At 34.0% G+C, this 17,715-nt stretch overlaps 1 protein-coding gene across 1 annotated transcript; it reads right to left on the bottom strand.

The window, feature by feature from the left end:
- Positions 1–9,192: 9,192 nt before the first annotated feature.
- On the bottom strand, positions 9,193–9,875 carry LOC308550913 (GTP-binding protein Di-Ras3-like; the record flags this gene model as incomplete). Its single annotated transcript, XM_081125352.1, is given in 2 exon segments — positions 9,193–9,659; positions 9,662–9,875. Coding segments are annotated over 2 exon segments (681 nt in total).
- Positions 9,876–17,715: the final 7,840 nt, after the last annotated feature.

Raw genomic sequence — 17,715 nt, 5'->3', positions numbered from 1 at the left:
TACTATAAAGAAAGAAAATTACAGGCCAATATCCCCGATGAACATAGATACTAAAATCCTCACTAAAATACTAGCAAACCGTATCCAGCAATACATTAAAAAGATCATACATCATGACCAAGTGGGATTTATTCCAAGGATGCAAGGCTGGTACAACATCCACAAATCAATAAATGTGATACATCACATAAACAAAATGAAGGACAAAAATCATACGATCATATCAATAGACGCAGAAAAAGCATTCAACAAAATCCAGCACCCATTTCTGATAAAAACTCACAGCAAAGTGGGAATAGAGGGATCGTACCTGAACATAATAAAGGCCATATATGACAGACCTACAGCCAACATCATACTCAATGGGAAAAAACTAAAACCATTTCCATTAAAAGCAGGAACAAGACAGGGATGTCCACATTCACCACTCATTCAAAACAGTACTGGAAGTCCTCGCCATAGCCATCAGACAGGAAGAAAACATAAAAGGTATCCAAATTGGAAAGGAGAAAGTAAAACTGTCATTATTTGCAGATGACATGATATTGTACATAGAAAACCCTAAAGACTCCATCAAAGTACTACTAGATTTGATAAACAAATTTGTCAAGGTAGCTGGATACAAAATCAACATCCGGAAATCAATGGCATTCTTATACACCAACAATGAACTTTCAGAGAGAGAAACTAAAAAAGCAATACCATTTACCATTGCACCTAAAAAAATAAGATACCTAGGAATAAACTTAACGGCCTGGTATTGGTACAACAACAGGCATACAGATCAATGGAACAGAACAGAGACCCGAGAAATAAACCCACGCCATTATGGCCAGTTAATATTTGACAAAGGAGGCAAGAGTATCCAATGGAGTAAGTACAGTCTCTTTAATAAGTGGTGCTGGGAAAATTGGACAGATACATGCAAAAGAATAAAACTTGACCAACAACTTTCACCATACACAAAAATAAACTCAAAATGGATAAAAGACTTAAATGTAAGTCATGAAACCATAAAAATCCTGGAAGAAAACATAGGCAGTAAAGTCACAGACATCCCACGTAGTGGACTTTTCACTAATACATCTCCTAGGGTAAGAGAAACAAAGGAAAAAATAAACATGTGGGACTACATCAAAGTAAAAAGCTTCTGCACAGCAAAAGAAAACAGTCTCAGAATACAAAGGAACCCCACGGTCTGGGAAAACATATTTGCCAAAGATGAATCTGATAAGGGGTTAATTTCCAAAGTGTACAAAGAACTCATAGCACTCAGCAAAAGACAAACAACCCAATTAAGTAATGGGCAAAGGACTTAAATAGACACTTCTCCAAAGAGGACATACAGATCGCCAAGAGACACTTGAGAAAATGCTGGATGTCACTAATCATCAGAGAGATGCAAATTAAAACCACAATGAGGTATCACTTCACACCTGTCAGAATGGCTGCCATCAACAAATCAACAAACGACATGTGTTGGCGAGGGTGTGGAGAAAGGGGAACCCTAGTACACTGCTGGTGGGAATGCAGACTGGTGCAACCACTATGGAAAACAGTATGGAGATTCCTCAAAAAATTAAAAATGGAGCTGCCTTTTGACCCAGTGATTCCACTCCTAAGGATGTATCCTAAGAATCCTGAAACATTAATAAGAAAGGATATATGTACCCCTATGTTCATAGCAGCACAGTTTACTATAGCTAAGATCTGGAAACAGCCCAAGTGCCCATCAGTAGATGAGTGGATAAAAGAGCTGTGGGACATTTACACCATGAAATAGTACGCAGCTGTAAAGAAGAAGAATCTTGTACCCTTTGGGACAGTATGGATGGACCTGGAGAATATTATGCTAAGTGAAATAAGCCAGGCAGCGAAAGACAAATATCACATGATCTCGCTTATACGTGGAATCTAAAGAACTTAATAAACTGATGAACAGAATAGATTCAAGGACTTGGAAGCATAGATGAAACTGATGAATGTCAGAGAGATGGAGGAGGGCGGGTTCGTGGAGGGGGAGAGAGTAACCAAAGAATTTATATGCATATATACACAACCCAAGGACATGGACAATGGTGGGGAGAGAGACTGGGGAGGGGGAAGGAATGGGTGGAAGGGGTCATTGGGGAGAAAAAGGGACATCTGTAATATTTTAAACAGTAATAAAATTTTAAAAAACACACAAAAAAATAAAAAAATTAAAAAACATAATTCCTTCTATAATATTGAAGGAAGAGCATTTTACTGAAGTAAATGAAAGTCAGTAATAAATATTAGTTTAAAAAAAACACACAGAAGGAAATGGAAGGAAAAGAAAAAGAAAGGCAAATGGTAATGTAGGAAACATTTTTCTAAATATCTTAATATAGTCTATTCATTGTATTCAATGCTTTTAAGCCTCACTACTATTCTTTGACATGGATAATATTATCTCCATTTAACAGATGGACATATTCGGCATGAGTTTGTCAAGGATTACACATCTAATAAATAATAAAACTTGAAAGGGAGACTGAACTTTTAATCATTATATTGCTTTAATTTTTTTTTAAAAAAGAGTTTAATTTCTCCTTAAGTATTAATCAAATAAAACAAAACATTTTTTGAGTAAAAAAAACAAACAACTCTTACATATTATTTATTCTTTGTATGTTGAAATTGTGTATTGATCTAAATATATATACACTTTTATATGATGTCATTTTACAGTAATTATTATTTACCAAGAAATATCTGTCTTGGAATGTTATATCTTATAAAAAAAGCAAATTTTTTAATCAATTGCATTATAATCAAATCCCTAACTACGCCACTTTATGTTTTATAATTTATAGGTAGTCATCGTTTTACTTTGATGCATTTGCAGATGTGTTACATCTTTAGAAAATTCATGAAAAGGACTCTGACTTACTCTACATTACAAGTTTCTAAGCAGCTAATATCTTTGAACTGGATGAAGATTTATAGAACTCTAAGGTATAAGTGAATTCATGAAAATACTGGCAAATAATTAGGATAAACAAAAATTGATTATAAGACTAAATGAACTGTGAATAATTATTGTTTTTATGACTCTGACTAAAATATTGTTGATTTTTATATCTTTTTGTCTTTCAAATATAAGGAAAACAAAAAGCAGATTTTCTGCATTATTATCAATGACTCATTAACAAGGTTAGAGAGACTAATGAATTAGAAACATTCATTTCACAGTATACTCTCAGGAAACAAAGACTTCAAAGACCACAATTCACAACCAAGAGATTTTTATCCATTGGGAAAGACTTTGATTAAAGACTCTCTCTAACAGTGTCAAAAGGGACCTTACCTTATCAGGTGTCTAAAGTTAAATCTACAGTGGAGATCAAAGACTTCTCAAGGATGAGAAGCAGCTGAACACGGAGGCAGACAGCTATCCCAAGTCATCTACAAAGCCTGTATGCTCACAAATTGATGCTGCTGAAACCTTCTTATATCACCTAATTGTTATTGACTGAATGTATATAATATGATTTTATATTGTTACTGTCCTCTGTATGGTTTCCTAGTGAAAACAATACCTGTCTTCCCAGTCCCTCTACTTTATTAGATGTGAAAAATTTAACTTGGTTACCTGCTAACCATTCCCACCTACTAGATAATAATATTCTGATTATCAGCTATGATAATGAAGTTAACTTTTTGTAGCCACCTATTGGTCTTTGCCTACTATCAATATAAGCTTTGGTACACTTTTTTCTGGTGATATTTATTATAAAGAACCCATCTTGGGCAAATAACTCCAAGACATTTTCTGTTCCTAATTGGTATTACTAGTTTAATACTATTGCTTTTGTTTCTGGTATGTAAATGTTATACTAGATGCAGAAAAACAAAACTTAAGCAGCAAAAAGACTTGGATCATGGTAGCTCAAAAATTAGAAATTATCCAGAATATTTTTTTAACAAAGACATATAAGATCTGACTGCCTTCCATTCACCTGCTTTTTTATTTTGAATAATAATAATAATTCAATTCTGAATGCCATCTAAGGTTATGATCTTGCTCCATCCCCAGTGGTTCACCCTGTTCAGCAAGACAAATGTTGATACTGAGACTTCCTAAGAATGAGCCTTCTTAGCTCTGTGGGACCCATTTATCCAACCAAAATTTTGCTCATCAATGTATCCATTGGATTGATTTATGACAAAAAGAAGATGTGTGGACCAAAAGGGGCCACATGCTAACCTGACTAGCTCAGGGAAGGCCTGTGTGGCACCCTTGCAAACTCAGAGACCTAAAGTAAAAACAAGGGGTGATCTGAAATTAAAACTTTTTTAAAACTAAAAAATAGTTTATTGTGAGTAGTTATGTCACAGGCTAATATCTTCCCTGACAAATCTATCTTTACCTTAATTGAGCCTGTCAATTGTCATTTTGCATCTATGATAACATATTTTTGGAATGTCAAAGTAATTTTCCCTTTTTTGGAACACTCAAAGCACAGGCACTGCTCTGTGGAGACCACAAATCCCCTCATTGCTATTGAGTTAATTGTTGACTGTTAACTATCCTGCACCCACATAAGTAAAAGAAGTGTGTGTCCATCATTTTACTTTTTATCCCATCCCAGAGATTTTCCCACTTTGCTTTCTCCTGCTTCCCTAATCTATCACCAATGGATTTTAGGTAACCCACTTATGTCTCCTCTTTTGATTGTAATGTATAAAATTAGGTGTAAAGTTGACATTCTCTGGAGCATTATCTCAATCTGTTGAGATTTTGCTTACTGGCAATTGTCAACAGTGTGGCTCAAATAAACTCACAAAAATTCTTCACAGGCTTGAATATTTCTTATATTGACAAAATTTATCAAGTTATAGCCTAATATGCTCTGTGTATGCAGAAAAGGATATCTAACCCAACAGTATAAAATGTATCAGGAAAGTCTTTCTGGAAGTAAAAAAAGATTTTGTAAAGACTTGTTAAAAAGAATTTTTTCACAGTCATCCTTGAATTTACTGTATTTCCTAATGTAATATCCTGTAGACAGCAGGTACTTCTGTAATATTCTCAACAATAAAATATATTTTTAAAATGCTTTTTTTAAATAGAGTCAAATATCTTTTTTTTTTTAAAAAATGTGTCTTTATTAACTTCAGAGAGAGGGAGAGGAAGAGAGAGATATAAATGTCAGTGATGAGAGAGTCATTGATCCTCTGCTTCCTGCATGCCCCCCACTGGAGACTGAGCCTGCAACCCAGGCTTGTGCCCTGACTGGGAACTGAACCAAGATCTCCTGTATCATAGGTCAATTCTCAACTGCTGAGCCATGCCAGCCAGACTAAAAAATACTTTTTTGAGTTAGATCAAATGGTGTTTTCTTTCCCTGAGATTTTTCACTTGGTGTTTGAACTTTGACTTTTATTTGAATAATATTTCTCTCTATGTATAGATTAGTATCAGTACCAGTCTTGTAGGAAATGTCAACTAAGATAAATAAATATCCCACTTGATCTTAATATAGCCCCAATCAACTCAAGAGGTCTGTTGTGCATATATTGATTTGTAATTGATTCCAAACTTTTTGTAGTACAGAGTCTTATACTGGGGAGCTTGGAAACTTTTAAAAACTACAAACAACAATGTTATATCACTACAAACCAATTAGATTGGCTAAATTTGAAACTGGACAACAATGGGTCCAGCCTGTCCATCACCACTTGAGCCAATTAAGCAGAGACAGGGCTGAATCATATATGAGCATTTATTTCAATATTGCCAGCAAATTGGGAGAGCAGCAGGATTTGTCAACATAAAATCTCTGCTGCCCCCCACAAGCCAGGTGCTTATATTGGGTAGAAGAACAAAGATTACATGGGAAAGTAGGAATTAGTGGCATGGGGAATTAGGGAAGGTGGGCTGGGGGTCGCAAAGGACAGGTGCCTCTAGGATTCCATCACTTCGGGAACAAGGTTGTTAATCTTTCCATGACGATAGTTCTCGAAAAAGGAGACTGGACGACATTCCAATGGTTATTCTCATGTCCTGAGGCACACAACTCCCAGCCAGGTTAAAAAGTGCTTTTTCTAATTAGAACAGAATAATCACAATTAACAGAACATGATTAATATTTCTTATAACTATAGTTAACAATCACAGTCAACAGCATGATCAACATCTCTGCCCCTAACAAATACATACAATCCATAATATTATTTGCTGAAAAAAATGTGTACCTACAGGAACTTTGTTGTTTGTGGGAATGTAAACATTACAACTACTTTGGAAGACAATTTAGCAGTTCTTTATGAAGTTAAGCCTCATATTATGATATGACCAAATAATCCCACTCATATGTCTTCACACAAGTGAATTGAAAATTTATGTTAATACAAAAACATGAACACACTAAGCTGCTGTTAATAGCAGCTTTCTTATCACCAAAAACTGAGGGACAAAAATCCCACAGGATTCCCAGGTGAATGAGTAAACAAACTGTAATATATCCATACAATGGAATACTATTCTGTAATAAAACAGAGTAAACTATCAAACTGCATAAAACATAAATGAAATTTAATTGCTTATTTTTAATTGAAATGAGATACTCTGAAAATGTTACATACTTTTATTTTATTTGTATGTGATAAACAAATAAAAAAATATGGACAGAAAGTTTTCTCAAAGAAAGGGTGATTAAATCAATTGTTAGAAAAAAACATGGTCTTGGGGAATCAAGGGTTGAAGCCACAGGACTGTAAGCAGTAAATAGTAGCTCTATTTTATTAGATTTATTGGGGGGGGGTGTTGTTTAATAGGATCATATAGGTTTCAAATATACATTTCTATAATACAGTATCTGTATATTGCATTGTGTGCCCACTAGCCAAAGTCAAACCAACTTCCATTACCATATATTTGGCCTGCTTTATATTTTATTACACCCTCACCCCCTTCCCTCTGTTACCATCACGCTGATGTGTGTGTTTATGAATTTTAGTTTTATATTCCACATAAGAGTGAAATCATATGGTCCTTAGCTTTTTCTGACTTATTTTGCTTAGCATAATATTCTCAAGTTCCATCCATGTTGTCACAAATGGCAGTATTTCATCTTTTCTTATGGCTGAGTGGTATTCCATTGTGTAAATGTTCCACATCTTCTTTATTCAATCCTTTATCAAAAGACATTTTGTTTGTCTCCATGTTTTATCCACCATGAATAGTGCTTCAATGAACATAGAGGTGCATATATCTTTACAAATAAATGTTTTTGAGTTTTTTGGGTAGGTACCCAGAAGAGGAATTACTGGATCACATAGTAACTATATTCTTAATTTTTTCAGTAACTGCCATACAGTTTTCCATAGTGACTGTACCAGTTTACATTTCCACCAGCAGTGAATGAGGGTCGTTTTTCTCCATAACCTCTCCAGCACTTGTTATTACCATTATTATTGATAATAGACATTCTAACAGGTATTAGTTGGTATCTCACTTCACTAGCTATTAAGAAAATGCAAAACAGTTTTGATTTGCATTTTCTTAATAGCTGGTGAAGTTGGAAATACTTTCATGTATCTGTTGGCCATTTGTATGTCTTCTTGGGAGAAGTGTATGTTCAGGTACTCTGCCCATTTTTTAATTAGGTTGGTGTTGAGTTGTATAAAGTCTGTACATATTTTGTATATTAACCTCTTGTTGGAGCTGCTGTTTGCAAATATCATCTCTTATTTGGTTGGTTGCTTCTTTGTTTTGTTGTTGGTTTCTTTTGCTGTGCGGAACCTTTTTAGTTTGCAATAGTCTTGTTCATTTATTTTTGCCTTTACTTCCCTTGCCTTTAGGGTCAAATTCAAAAAATATTCTCTAAGACCAAAGTCCATGAATTTAGTACCTGTTTTCTTCTATGTAAGTTATTCTTTTGGATCTTATATTTTTAACTTTGATCTGTTTTGAATTAATTTTTGTACATGGGAAAAGTGTAATCTAGTTTTATTTTTTTGCATGTGTCTTTCCAAGTTTCCTATCACCATTTATTGAAGAGGCATTCTTTTGTCCATTGAATGTTTTTGCCTCCTTTGTTAAAAATTATTTGTCAATATACATGTGGTTTTATTTCTGGACTCTCAATTCTGTTTCATTGGTCTTCTGTGTTTGTTTCTCTGCCAATACCATGCTATTTTGATTACTGTAGTTCAGTAGTGTATTTTGAATTCAGTTAGTGTGAAAACTCCAGCTTCGTTCTTTTTTTCTCAAAATTGCTTTGGATATTCGGGGTCTTTTGGGGTTCCATACAAATCCAATGATCTTTTTGTTCTATTTTTTTTAAAAATGACATTGAGATTTTAATGGAGATTGCATTGCATCTGTATATTGCTTTGGGTAATATGGCCATTTTAACTGTTAATTATTCCAATCCATGAACATGGAATATCTTTCCATTCCGTTGTATCTTTTCAATTCCTTTAATAATGCTTTGTAGTCTTCAGTATATATGTCCTTCTCATTCTTTGTTAACTTTATTTCTAGACATTTTATTCCTTTGGTTGTAATTGTAATAGGAATTGTTTCATTTCTATTATTTTTTTTCACATGCAGGAAAAGCTTTATTAAGTCACAGAACTATTATAGTTTTTATAAACTGCTATGGATTTTTCAACCATTTTTAAATGACATAAGAAATTGACGTATCTTTAGTAAGCACGTTCCACTTTCGTAATTTTCTCTGCCCCCACCCTCAATACACAGCTATAGAATATTCATTTATTTATCTAATTTAGTACACCTGTCTCAGTCATTTAGCAAAGCTTTTGTTGCAGAAACACATTTCACTAAGTACACAATGTGAAGGTTTGGTTGGACGTTTACAGAACTTGAAATGTTTAACAATTAATACATAATAGGGTTATAATAAGGGCAGTGACATCTTTCAATTTTGCTATTCTTCATTCTCTTTTTCAAACATTAGTCTCTGAAGTCCGTCAAGACTTAGTCCCCTTTTTTTCCCTCCTCCAGTGTCAAATGTTATAACAATTTTCATTTTCTTGCCTGAGAAAAAGACAAATTACTAACTTACAAGGAACACATACTCACGTCTAGCTGTTACAACCGAAACTACAGCATTAACATGTACGGGTGACACACTGCACTAGCATTGGTCAATGTTCTCTACACACTGAGAAGGTCCGGCTCTTAGGATCCAGGGTTTACATTATGATGCACTTACCCAACAGCTTCCCCACGATATTGGGCATCTGAGATTTCTTCTGGGTAGGCTGGGCACTGGCGGCGGGCTGCTTTTCCTCCGGGTTCAGCAGCAAGTGAAACATCTCCTGCACATTGATATCCATCATGGCAGAGGTCTCCAGGTAGGTGGAATTCCACTCCATGGCAAAGGCGACAGCATCTGCGGCGCTCAGCTCCCAGCGGCAGATGTCGTCACATTTGTTGCCCATCAGCACGAGAGGGTACTTACCCAGGTTTCTTCCTTTGACCTCGTGGATCAGCTCATAGAAGGGCTTCAGCTTTTCCAGAGTTTGCTTCCTGGTTACAGAGTAGACCAGGAGGAAGGCTTGGCCCCTGGAAATGGTGAGGCTCTGCAAAACCGGGTAGCGGTGACCGCCAGCAGTGTCGGTAATATGCAGCGTGCTGCTCACGCTGAGAGAGCTGCCAGCACATCCTGGTAGGTATCTTCCATAGTTGGCACATACTTTTCACGGAAGTAGCCGCTCACCCATCTCTTCACCAGTGAACTCTTCCCGACATCAGGGGAGCCGAGGATCACTATGCAGAGATCGTTGGGTTTCCTCTGGGGCATGATGAGCAGAGTGGGCTGAGGTCGCAGCAGCTGCAGCAGCTTTTCCTTGAGGCCAAAGCAGGAGCTGCCCATTGTAAGAAATTGGCACGAAGATAGGTGCGCAACTTCTCTGGCACTGAGCCTGAAGTAGGCAAAGCCTCACAAAGAAAGGAGGCCACCAGGTAAAATTCCACCAACTCCTGGCCCACACATACCCTCTCATTTTGATTACTGAAGTTTGTTAGTATATAGGAAAGCAGTGGATTTTTGTACATTGATTCTTATCCTGCAACTTTACTGTATTTGTGTATTTTTTCTAATAGTTTTTTGGTGGAGTCTTTAGGGTTTTCTATGTAAAGAATCGTGTCATCTGCAAAAAGTGACACTTTTACTTCCTCATTCCAATTTGGATGCCTTTCTTTTTCCCCCCTCTTACTTTATTGCTCTGGCTAGAACTTCCAGATCTATGTTGAATAAGAGTGGTGAGAGTGAACATCTTTGTTGTGTTCCTGACCTTACAGGAAAAGCTTTCAGTTTTTTACTATTGAGTGATATCAGCAGAGGCTTTGTTGTATATGACCTTTATTACAATGAGGTACTTTTCATCTATATGCTTTTTATTGAGTGTTTTAATCATAAATCGTTGTTGTATATTATCAAATGTTTCTTCTGCATCTATTGATAACATCATATTTTTATCTTTTATTTGTTAATGTGGTGTACTACATTTATTGATTTGTGTATGTTGAAATATGTTTGTGCTATAATGAACTCTTTTTGATCACAATGTTTTACTTTTTAAATACTGTTGTATTTGATTTGTTAGAATTTTGTTTAGGATTTTCGCACCTCTATTTATCAGAGATATTGGTCTTTACTTTTCCTTGAGTTATTCTTGCCAGGTTTTTTGTTTTTTTAAATCAGGGTTGTGTTGGCTTCATAAAATGTTTTAAGAAGCATTGTCTCTTCTTCAATTTTTGAAAGTGTCTGAGAAGGATAGGCATCAAATGTTTTTTAAAAGCTTGGTAAAATTCACTAGTGTAGCCATCTGTTACTTTTGGGGAGGTTTTTTATTGTTGTTTCAATATCTTTGCTGTTGATATGTCTTATGAGGTATTCCAATTTTTCATTTTTTATTCTAGGAAGGTTATATATTTATCGGAATTTATCCATTTTTTCTAGTTTATTGAATTTGGTGACGTATAGCCTTTCACAGTATTCTAGTATGATCCTTTGTATTTCTGTGATATACGTGGTAATTCCACTTTTATTTCTGATTTTGTGTATTTGAGTCTTTTCTCTTTTTTCCTTAGTGAGTTTAGCCAAGGGTTTGTCAATTTTATTAATCTTTTCAAAGAGACAGCTCTTCGTTGTACTAATTTTTATTTTATTTTTTAAATTAAATATATTGGGGTAACATTGGTTAATAAAATTATATAGGTTTCATGTGTACAATTCTTTCATGCATCAACTGTATATTGTGTTGTGTGTTCACCACCCCAATTCAAGTCTTCCATCACCGTTTATTCCCTGTATACCTTTTTTATACATAATACACTTTGATTTCAGAGAAAGATAGAGGGAGAGAGAGAGAAACATCAATGATGAGAGAGAGTCACTAATCAGCTGCCTCCCGCATGCCCCACATTGGGAGATGGAGCCCACAAACCAGGCATATGCCCTAACCAAGAATCTAACTGTGATCTCCCAAATTATAGGTAAATGCTCAACCACTGAGCCATATGAGCGAGGTTCTATATCCTCTTATATTTCCCCTCATCCCTCTCCCCCTCTGGTAATCACCATGCTGTTGTCTCTGTCTATAAGGACTTTTTTTCTTTTCATTTTTTGCTTAATCTCTTCACCTTTTTTACCCAGCCCCACAACCTTGCTACTGTCTGACAGCTGGAAGTCTGTTTTCTATCTATGAGTCTGTTTCCATTTTGTTTATTAGTTCATTTTATTCATTAGATCTGAAGATTTCTGAGGGTGAATTTTGTATCCTGCTACCTTGCAAAATTCATTTATTAAATCTAGTAGTTTTTTGGTGGAGTCTTTAGGGTTTTCTATGTACAATATCATGTCATCTGCAAATAATGACAGTTTTACTTCCTCTTTTCCAATGTGGATGCCTTTTATGTTTTCTTCTTGTCTGATCGCTGTGGCCAAGACTTCCAGTACAATGTCGAATAAGAGTAGTGAAAGTGGACATCCGTATCTTGTTCCTGTTCTTAGGGGAAATGGTTGTAGTTTTTGCACATTGAGTACAATATTGGCTGTAAGTTTGTCATATATGGCCTTTATTATGTTTAGGTATGATCCCTTTATTCTGACTTTGCTGAGAGTTTTTATCAAAAATGGGTGCTGGATTTTGTCAAATGCTTTTTCCATGTCTATTGATATGATCATGTGATTTTTGTCTTTCAATTTGTTTATGTGATGTATCACATTTATTAATTTGTGAATATTGTCTGGAAGAAACTCCAAACACTAATTTGAGAGAATATATGCACCCTTATGTTCATTGCACTGTTATTTACAATAACCAACATTTGGAAGCAACCCAAGTGTCCATCAGTAGATGAGTGGATAAAAAAACTGTGATGCATTTCCACAATGAAATATTATTTGGATATATTCATTTTGTATATTCTTTTTGTTCTCTAATTTATTTGATTCTGTTCTAATTTTTATTAACTTTCTCAATCTGTTAAAAAAAGAACGTTTACCTGAAAGCTGCAGCTACCTGAAATCTACCTGAAACTTTCAATTTAATGGTGGAAATCTAAATAGATGCTCTCCATTTAGGATAGATTGTCCACTTGCACCACTATTATTGAACATAGTATTAGAAGTTTTTAGCCAGCACGAAGTGACAAGAAATGGTAAATAAAAAGCATACACATTGGAAAATAAATTAAATAGTTCCTATTTACATATAATATAATTGTATGTGTAGAAAATCTCAAGGAATCATCACATTATCAACAACAACAGAAAAGCTCTCTTAAAACCATGAAGATTTCAACAAAGTTGGAGGATAGATAACCAATGCAGAAATTTAACCACATTTTTATGTACTGACAATGAACAAGTAGAAATTGAAATCAATAATATAAATAGGAGAAAAACTTAGGTATAATCTAGAAAAACATATAAGCATATGCATTTTGAACATTAGGAAATGTTGATTAAAAAAAATTTAAAGAAGACAATTAAATGGACAGATACACTGTGTTCATGGATTGAATAACTCAGCATAGGCAATATGTTAATTCTCCTCCGATTTACCTGTAGCTTTAATGCAATTCTTGTCAAAATCACAAAAAGATTTTTGTAGAAATAGACATACTTATTGTAAAACTTATATAGAACTAACAGTACAGAAGATGGTTAAAACAATTTTGGGGGAAAAAAAATGAATAAAGCAAGAAAAAACTCTCTTTACCTGATACTTGTTTACTATATAGCAACAGTAACCAAGACACTGTGGCATATTGTCAGAGGGATAAATACATATATTAATGTCACAGGTTACAGAATACAGAAATAGGCTCATACAAATATGCCCAACAGATCTTTGACAAAGGAGAAAAATCAATTCAATGACAAAACGGTAGCTTTTTCTACAAATGGTGCTAAAGCAATTTGGCATCCATATATAGCAAGTAAACTTCTATCTTACCCTTACACCTATATACAAATGAACTCAAAATGGATAATAGACATATGTAAAATGCAAAATTATAAAACTTTTAAATAAAATGTAATAACATCTTGAGACCCAGGGCTAGGCAAAGAGTTCTTAGATTTAACATCAAAAGCATGATCCACAAAAGAGAAAACTGATAAACAAAGCTTCATCAAAAGTAGAATTATTTCCTACATGCAAGCCCAAGTGAAGAGAACAAGACAAGCTACAGAATGGGATAAATTTTTTTTGCAAGCTGTATTATCTAAAATACATTATAAACCCTCAAATATCAATAGGAAAAAAAAAGAAACAATAAAATTTTAGAAAGACAAATTACATGAATAAACATGTCATTGAAGGGAATTATATGAATAAAAACATATTTAACATAATTAGCCACCAAGGGAAAAATCATTAAAACTAAAATGAGATATCACTATATATCTATCAGGATGGTCAAATATGAAATAGTGATAAAACCAGATGCTGACGAGGATCAAAAAAGCTATTACTCATACATTTTTGGCATAAATAAAAAATGGTACAACAACTCTGGAAAATAATTTGCCAGTGTTTTACAAAACTAAATATATGCTTACCATATAACTGAGATTTTTGCACTCACTTTTGGTCATTTACGCCAGAGAAATCAGAGTAACTTTCACATAATTACTTGTACATGAATGATCAAAGTCTGATTTGTAATAGCAAAACAAAAATGGAAACAACATAAAAGTGTTTTTTTAAAACAGGTGTAAAGAATCTCTGGCATATCCATATCATAGAATGTTTCTCAGCCACAAAAAGAAATGGACTCTAGATAAATTCAACATATTTAATGGTATCAAGTAAAAAAGTCAATGACAAATTTTACATATTTTATGATTCCACAGCATTCCTGAAATGATGAAATTATAGAGATGGAGAACATACTAGTGGCTGTCATTCATTAAGGAGAAGATATGGGAGGGAGGTGATTGAAGCTATAAAGTGTAGCATATGGGGTCCTTGTGAAGAAAATGTTCTGTATCTCTAATTTATTTGAAATCTAATTTACATACCATAAAATTTAACATTTTAAAATGTACAATTCAGTAGTTCTAGCACATTCACAAAGTTATGCATCCATCATCACATAAATTTTAGAACATTTTCATAACCAAAGGAAGAAACATCCTACAGATTAGCAGTTACTTCCTATTTGCCTCTACACACACATCTCACCAAGAACTAGACAACCACTAATCGACTTACTTTTTCTATAGATTTGCCTATTGTGGACATTTTATGCAAATGGAGTCATACAACATGTGGACTTTTGTGTCTAGCTTCTTTCACTGAACATATTTTTAAGGTTCATCCATGTTGTAGCATGTGTGGATACTCCATTACTCTTTATGGTGACTAATATTTCATTGTATGTATTTGCTATCTACCTTCAGTATGGTGGTGATCACATAAATTTACACATGGAAAAATTCCATAGGCCCAATGCCTGAAACATTAAGTGAACAATAAAACATACAACAAAAACAGAATACCAAAATGAGATGTTCAAGAGAATAAGCTCTGCTTCAAACCTCTTCATTTTATTTATCTAGCTATTCCCTTTTAAGCCTTTTTGTTCTATCCTATAAAACTATCTTGTTTTTGTTTGTTTCCTGCATCAGCCCAGGCTTTCAAAATTAAAGCTTTTAATCTCACCTCTGGGGTAAATTAAGCTCTTGGAGTCCAGGATATAAGGTTATTTTTCTCTCTTCAGAAGCTGAAAGAGAAATTATTTTTATTCCTTTACAGTGAGCCTGCAGTTAAATTCTCCATCTCCAAACTAGTGGTATCCGCCAGGATGCAGTAGATAGTAGTAAGAAATCAAGCCTGGCAGGAAAAGTTAGGAGTTGAATAATATAGTGATTGATTAATGGTGTAGTAGAGTAAACATGGCCACAAATTATTTTCATCTTTTACCAACAGATTGTGAAGTCTATTTTCCTAAACTTTGAATCACATGACTTGACCAATAGAATGAAATGGAAATAATAATATGATAATTTTGAATCTAAGCATCAAAAGAACTTGTGGCTTCAGCTTACCCTCCTGGAACACTGTCATTTTGTGAAAAAGCCCTTGGTAGCCTTCTTGAGAATGAGAATTATCACATGAAGAGAAAGGCCTAGGTCTTTCAGTCATCCCAGCCCAGGCCCCAGACATGTAAATGAGGTCATACAGGACCAAACTGACTATAGCTGACTGACCAATCAGCTGATTGCATATAAGTAATTGAGCCTGATCATCACCAAGTACAGCAAAAATGACCAGTTACAACTGTAGCTTGCCCAAATTGCCAACCTACAGAATCAAGCAAAAAATAAATGTTGCTTTAACTTGCTAAGTTTCAGGGTGGCTCGTTATGCAGTAATAGAAAAGTGAGCTATGGAAATCTACATACATATATGAATGTATTTATTCAGGTATAGCATAGTAATGTCACATATGCAATGTATGGAGATTGAGCGAATAAATCAATATTAAGCCTTGGTCTGAAAGAGTACATACAAATAATTTAGCAGGGACTAAAGGTCAGTACTTTAGCCTTTGAAGGGATTACTAAAAACACTGCAAAGCTGTCTCAGGAATTGGGGTATGAGGCAAGTTATCAAAACCAGCTTTCAGGAATGGGGAATGAAGCAGATACCAAAATATGGGAACTGAAGAACATTATTGGACTTAAACATAGGAACTAGGCAAATACCTAGATATAAATCAGAGATAAATACCTAGATATAAATACCAAGAAAGTAAATCAGAGGCAAAATTGCCTAACTGCTATATTTTCTGGGATACTGGACTCAAACTCCTTTAGATTTATAGAATTAATTACTATGGAGCGATTAAGAGTTGAGCTTATAGGAAAAGGGAGGTAGGGGAGAATAAAGAATCATTGTCTCAAAGACAAGAAGAGGATGGATGTTGGGCATAAGAAATGAGAAAACAAAACCATATACTGCCAGATAATTTTGAAAAGCATGTGTACAATCATCAATATGGTGAAAAGTAGTCTGTCCAAATACTATCTTCATACTTTTCTGGTACCAATGTCTGATGTCCCCAGTCACAACTGTAATGTTTGCTGTATCTGGGGAAAAGTCCAAGTGGAAGTGCACATACAACATATCAATTATTTAAAAGTTATAAAAAAAAAAATGTTAAGTGAAGTATGTTCTATTTTCCTACTTTGACAAAATAAAAATATATGTAAAACTATGCACTTGAATATGACTAAAAGTTTAGACAATATCAAAGATAACTGAATTCAATTACTGCATATTTATGAGTATTCTTTTGATGAGCTAGCAAAGTTTGATGAGTTATAACATGAAGGTACATATAATTCACGAATCACATATTTTTCTAAAAATATATTTTTGTTTGTATCATATCATCATTATATATACCTTAAACTTACCTAACATTATATGTCAGTTGTGTCTCAATAAAGCTGGAAAAAAATTGAATTATTTATTTCAACAAAAATTACTAATTTCACTGTGAAATAATTTTCTTAAGAAAATTATTTGAAGATTCAAAAATAAAATATTACTATGTTCACAGTATGTGATATATCAAAATGTAAAATGTAAATCAAGTACAAAATACATTTAAAAGATTTTCATGTTTTCAAAAATGTTTATTTTTCTAATTTTTTTCAAAAGTAACTATTAAACTAAAAGGCAAATTATAATTACAAAATGTATATTTTAAGATAAAATTATTCAATTAAAAGTAAATTTTTAATTTAATTCTAGGAATTTTAATTAAAACTTACTAAATGTTTTACAGAAGTAAATATATAGAGTTTAGCATTCGATGTCCATATATTTGCAATATAAATAATTGGTATCACACTTCACACATAATGTCTGGAGGAGACTATATATATACAAATTTATGTGAATTATTCAATACTGCAAAATTGTCCTCACTTGACATGCACACCTGTTGTAAGTATACTTTGCTGTGCAAGGATGTCTTGCATTCCTACTATCTCATAGCAGAGATTTGGTAAGGTAGTATGTCCTTTCTTTCACATAAGTGTTTTCTCTGTTTCAACCTTCCCATGCTGCACAGCAATATCTGTTTTCAAATTCAGAGGCTGAACAATACCTCCTCAGCATTTGGATGTAATGGGCTTTTGTTTGAGAATAAAAGGCAAGAAAAATAGAGAAAAGAACAGATGTTTGA

Source organism: Miniopterus schreibersii (genome assembly GCF_964146895.1).
Source record: "Miniopterus schreibersii genome assembly, chromosome: X".
In the NCBI taxonomy this organism is placed as follows: domain Eukaryota; kingdom Metazoa; phylum Chordata; class Mammalia; order Chiroptera; family Miniopteridae; genus Miniopterus; species Miniopterus schreibersii.
This window is presented reverse-complemented; position numbering and strand designations above follow the sequence as displayed.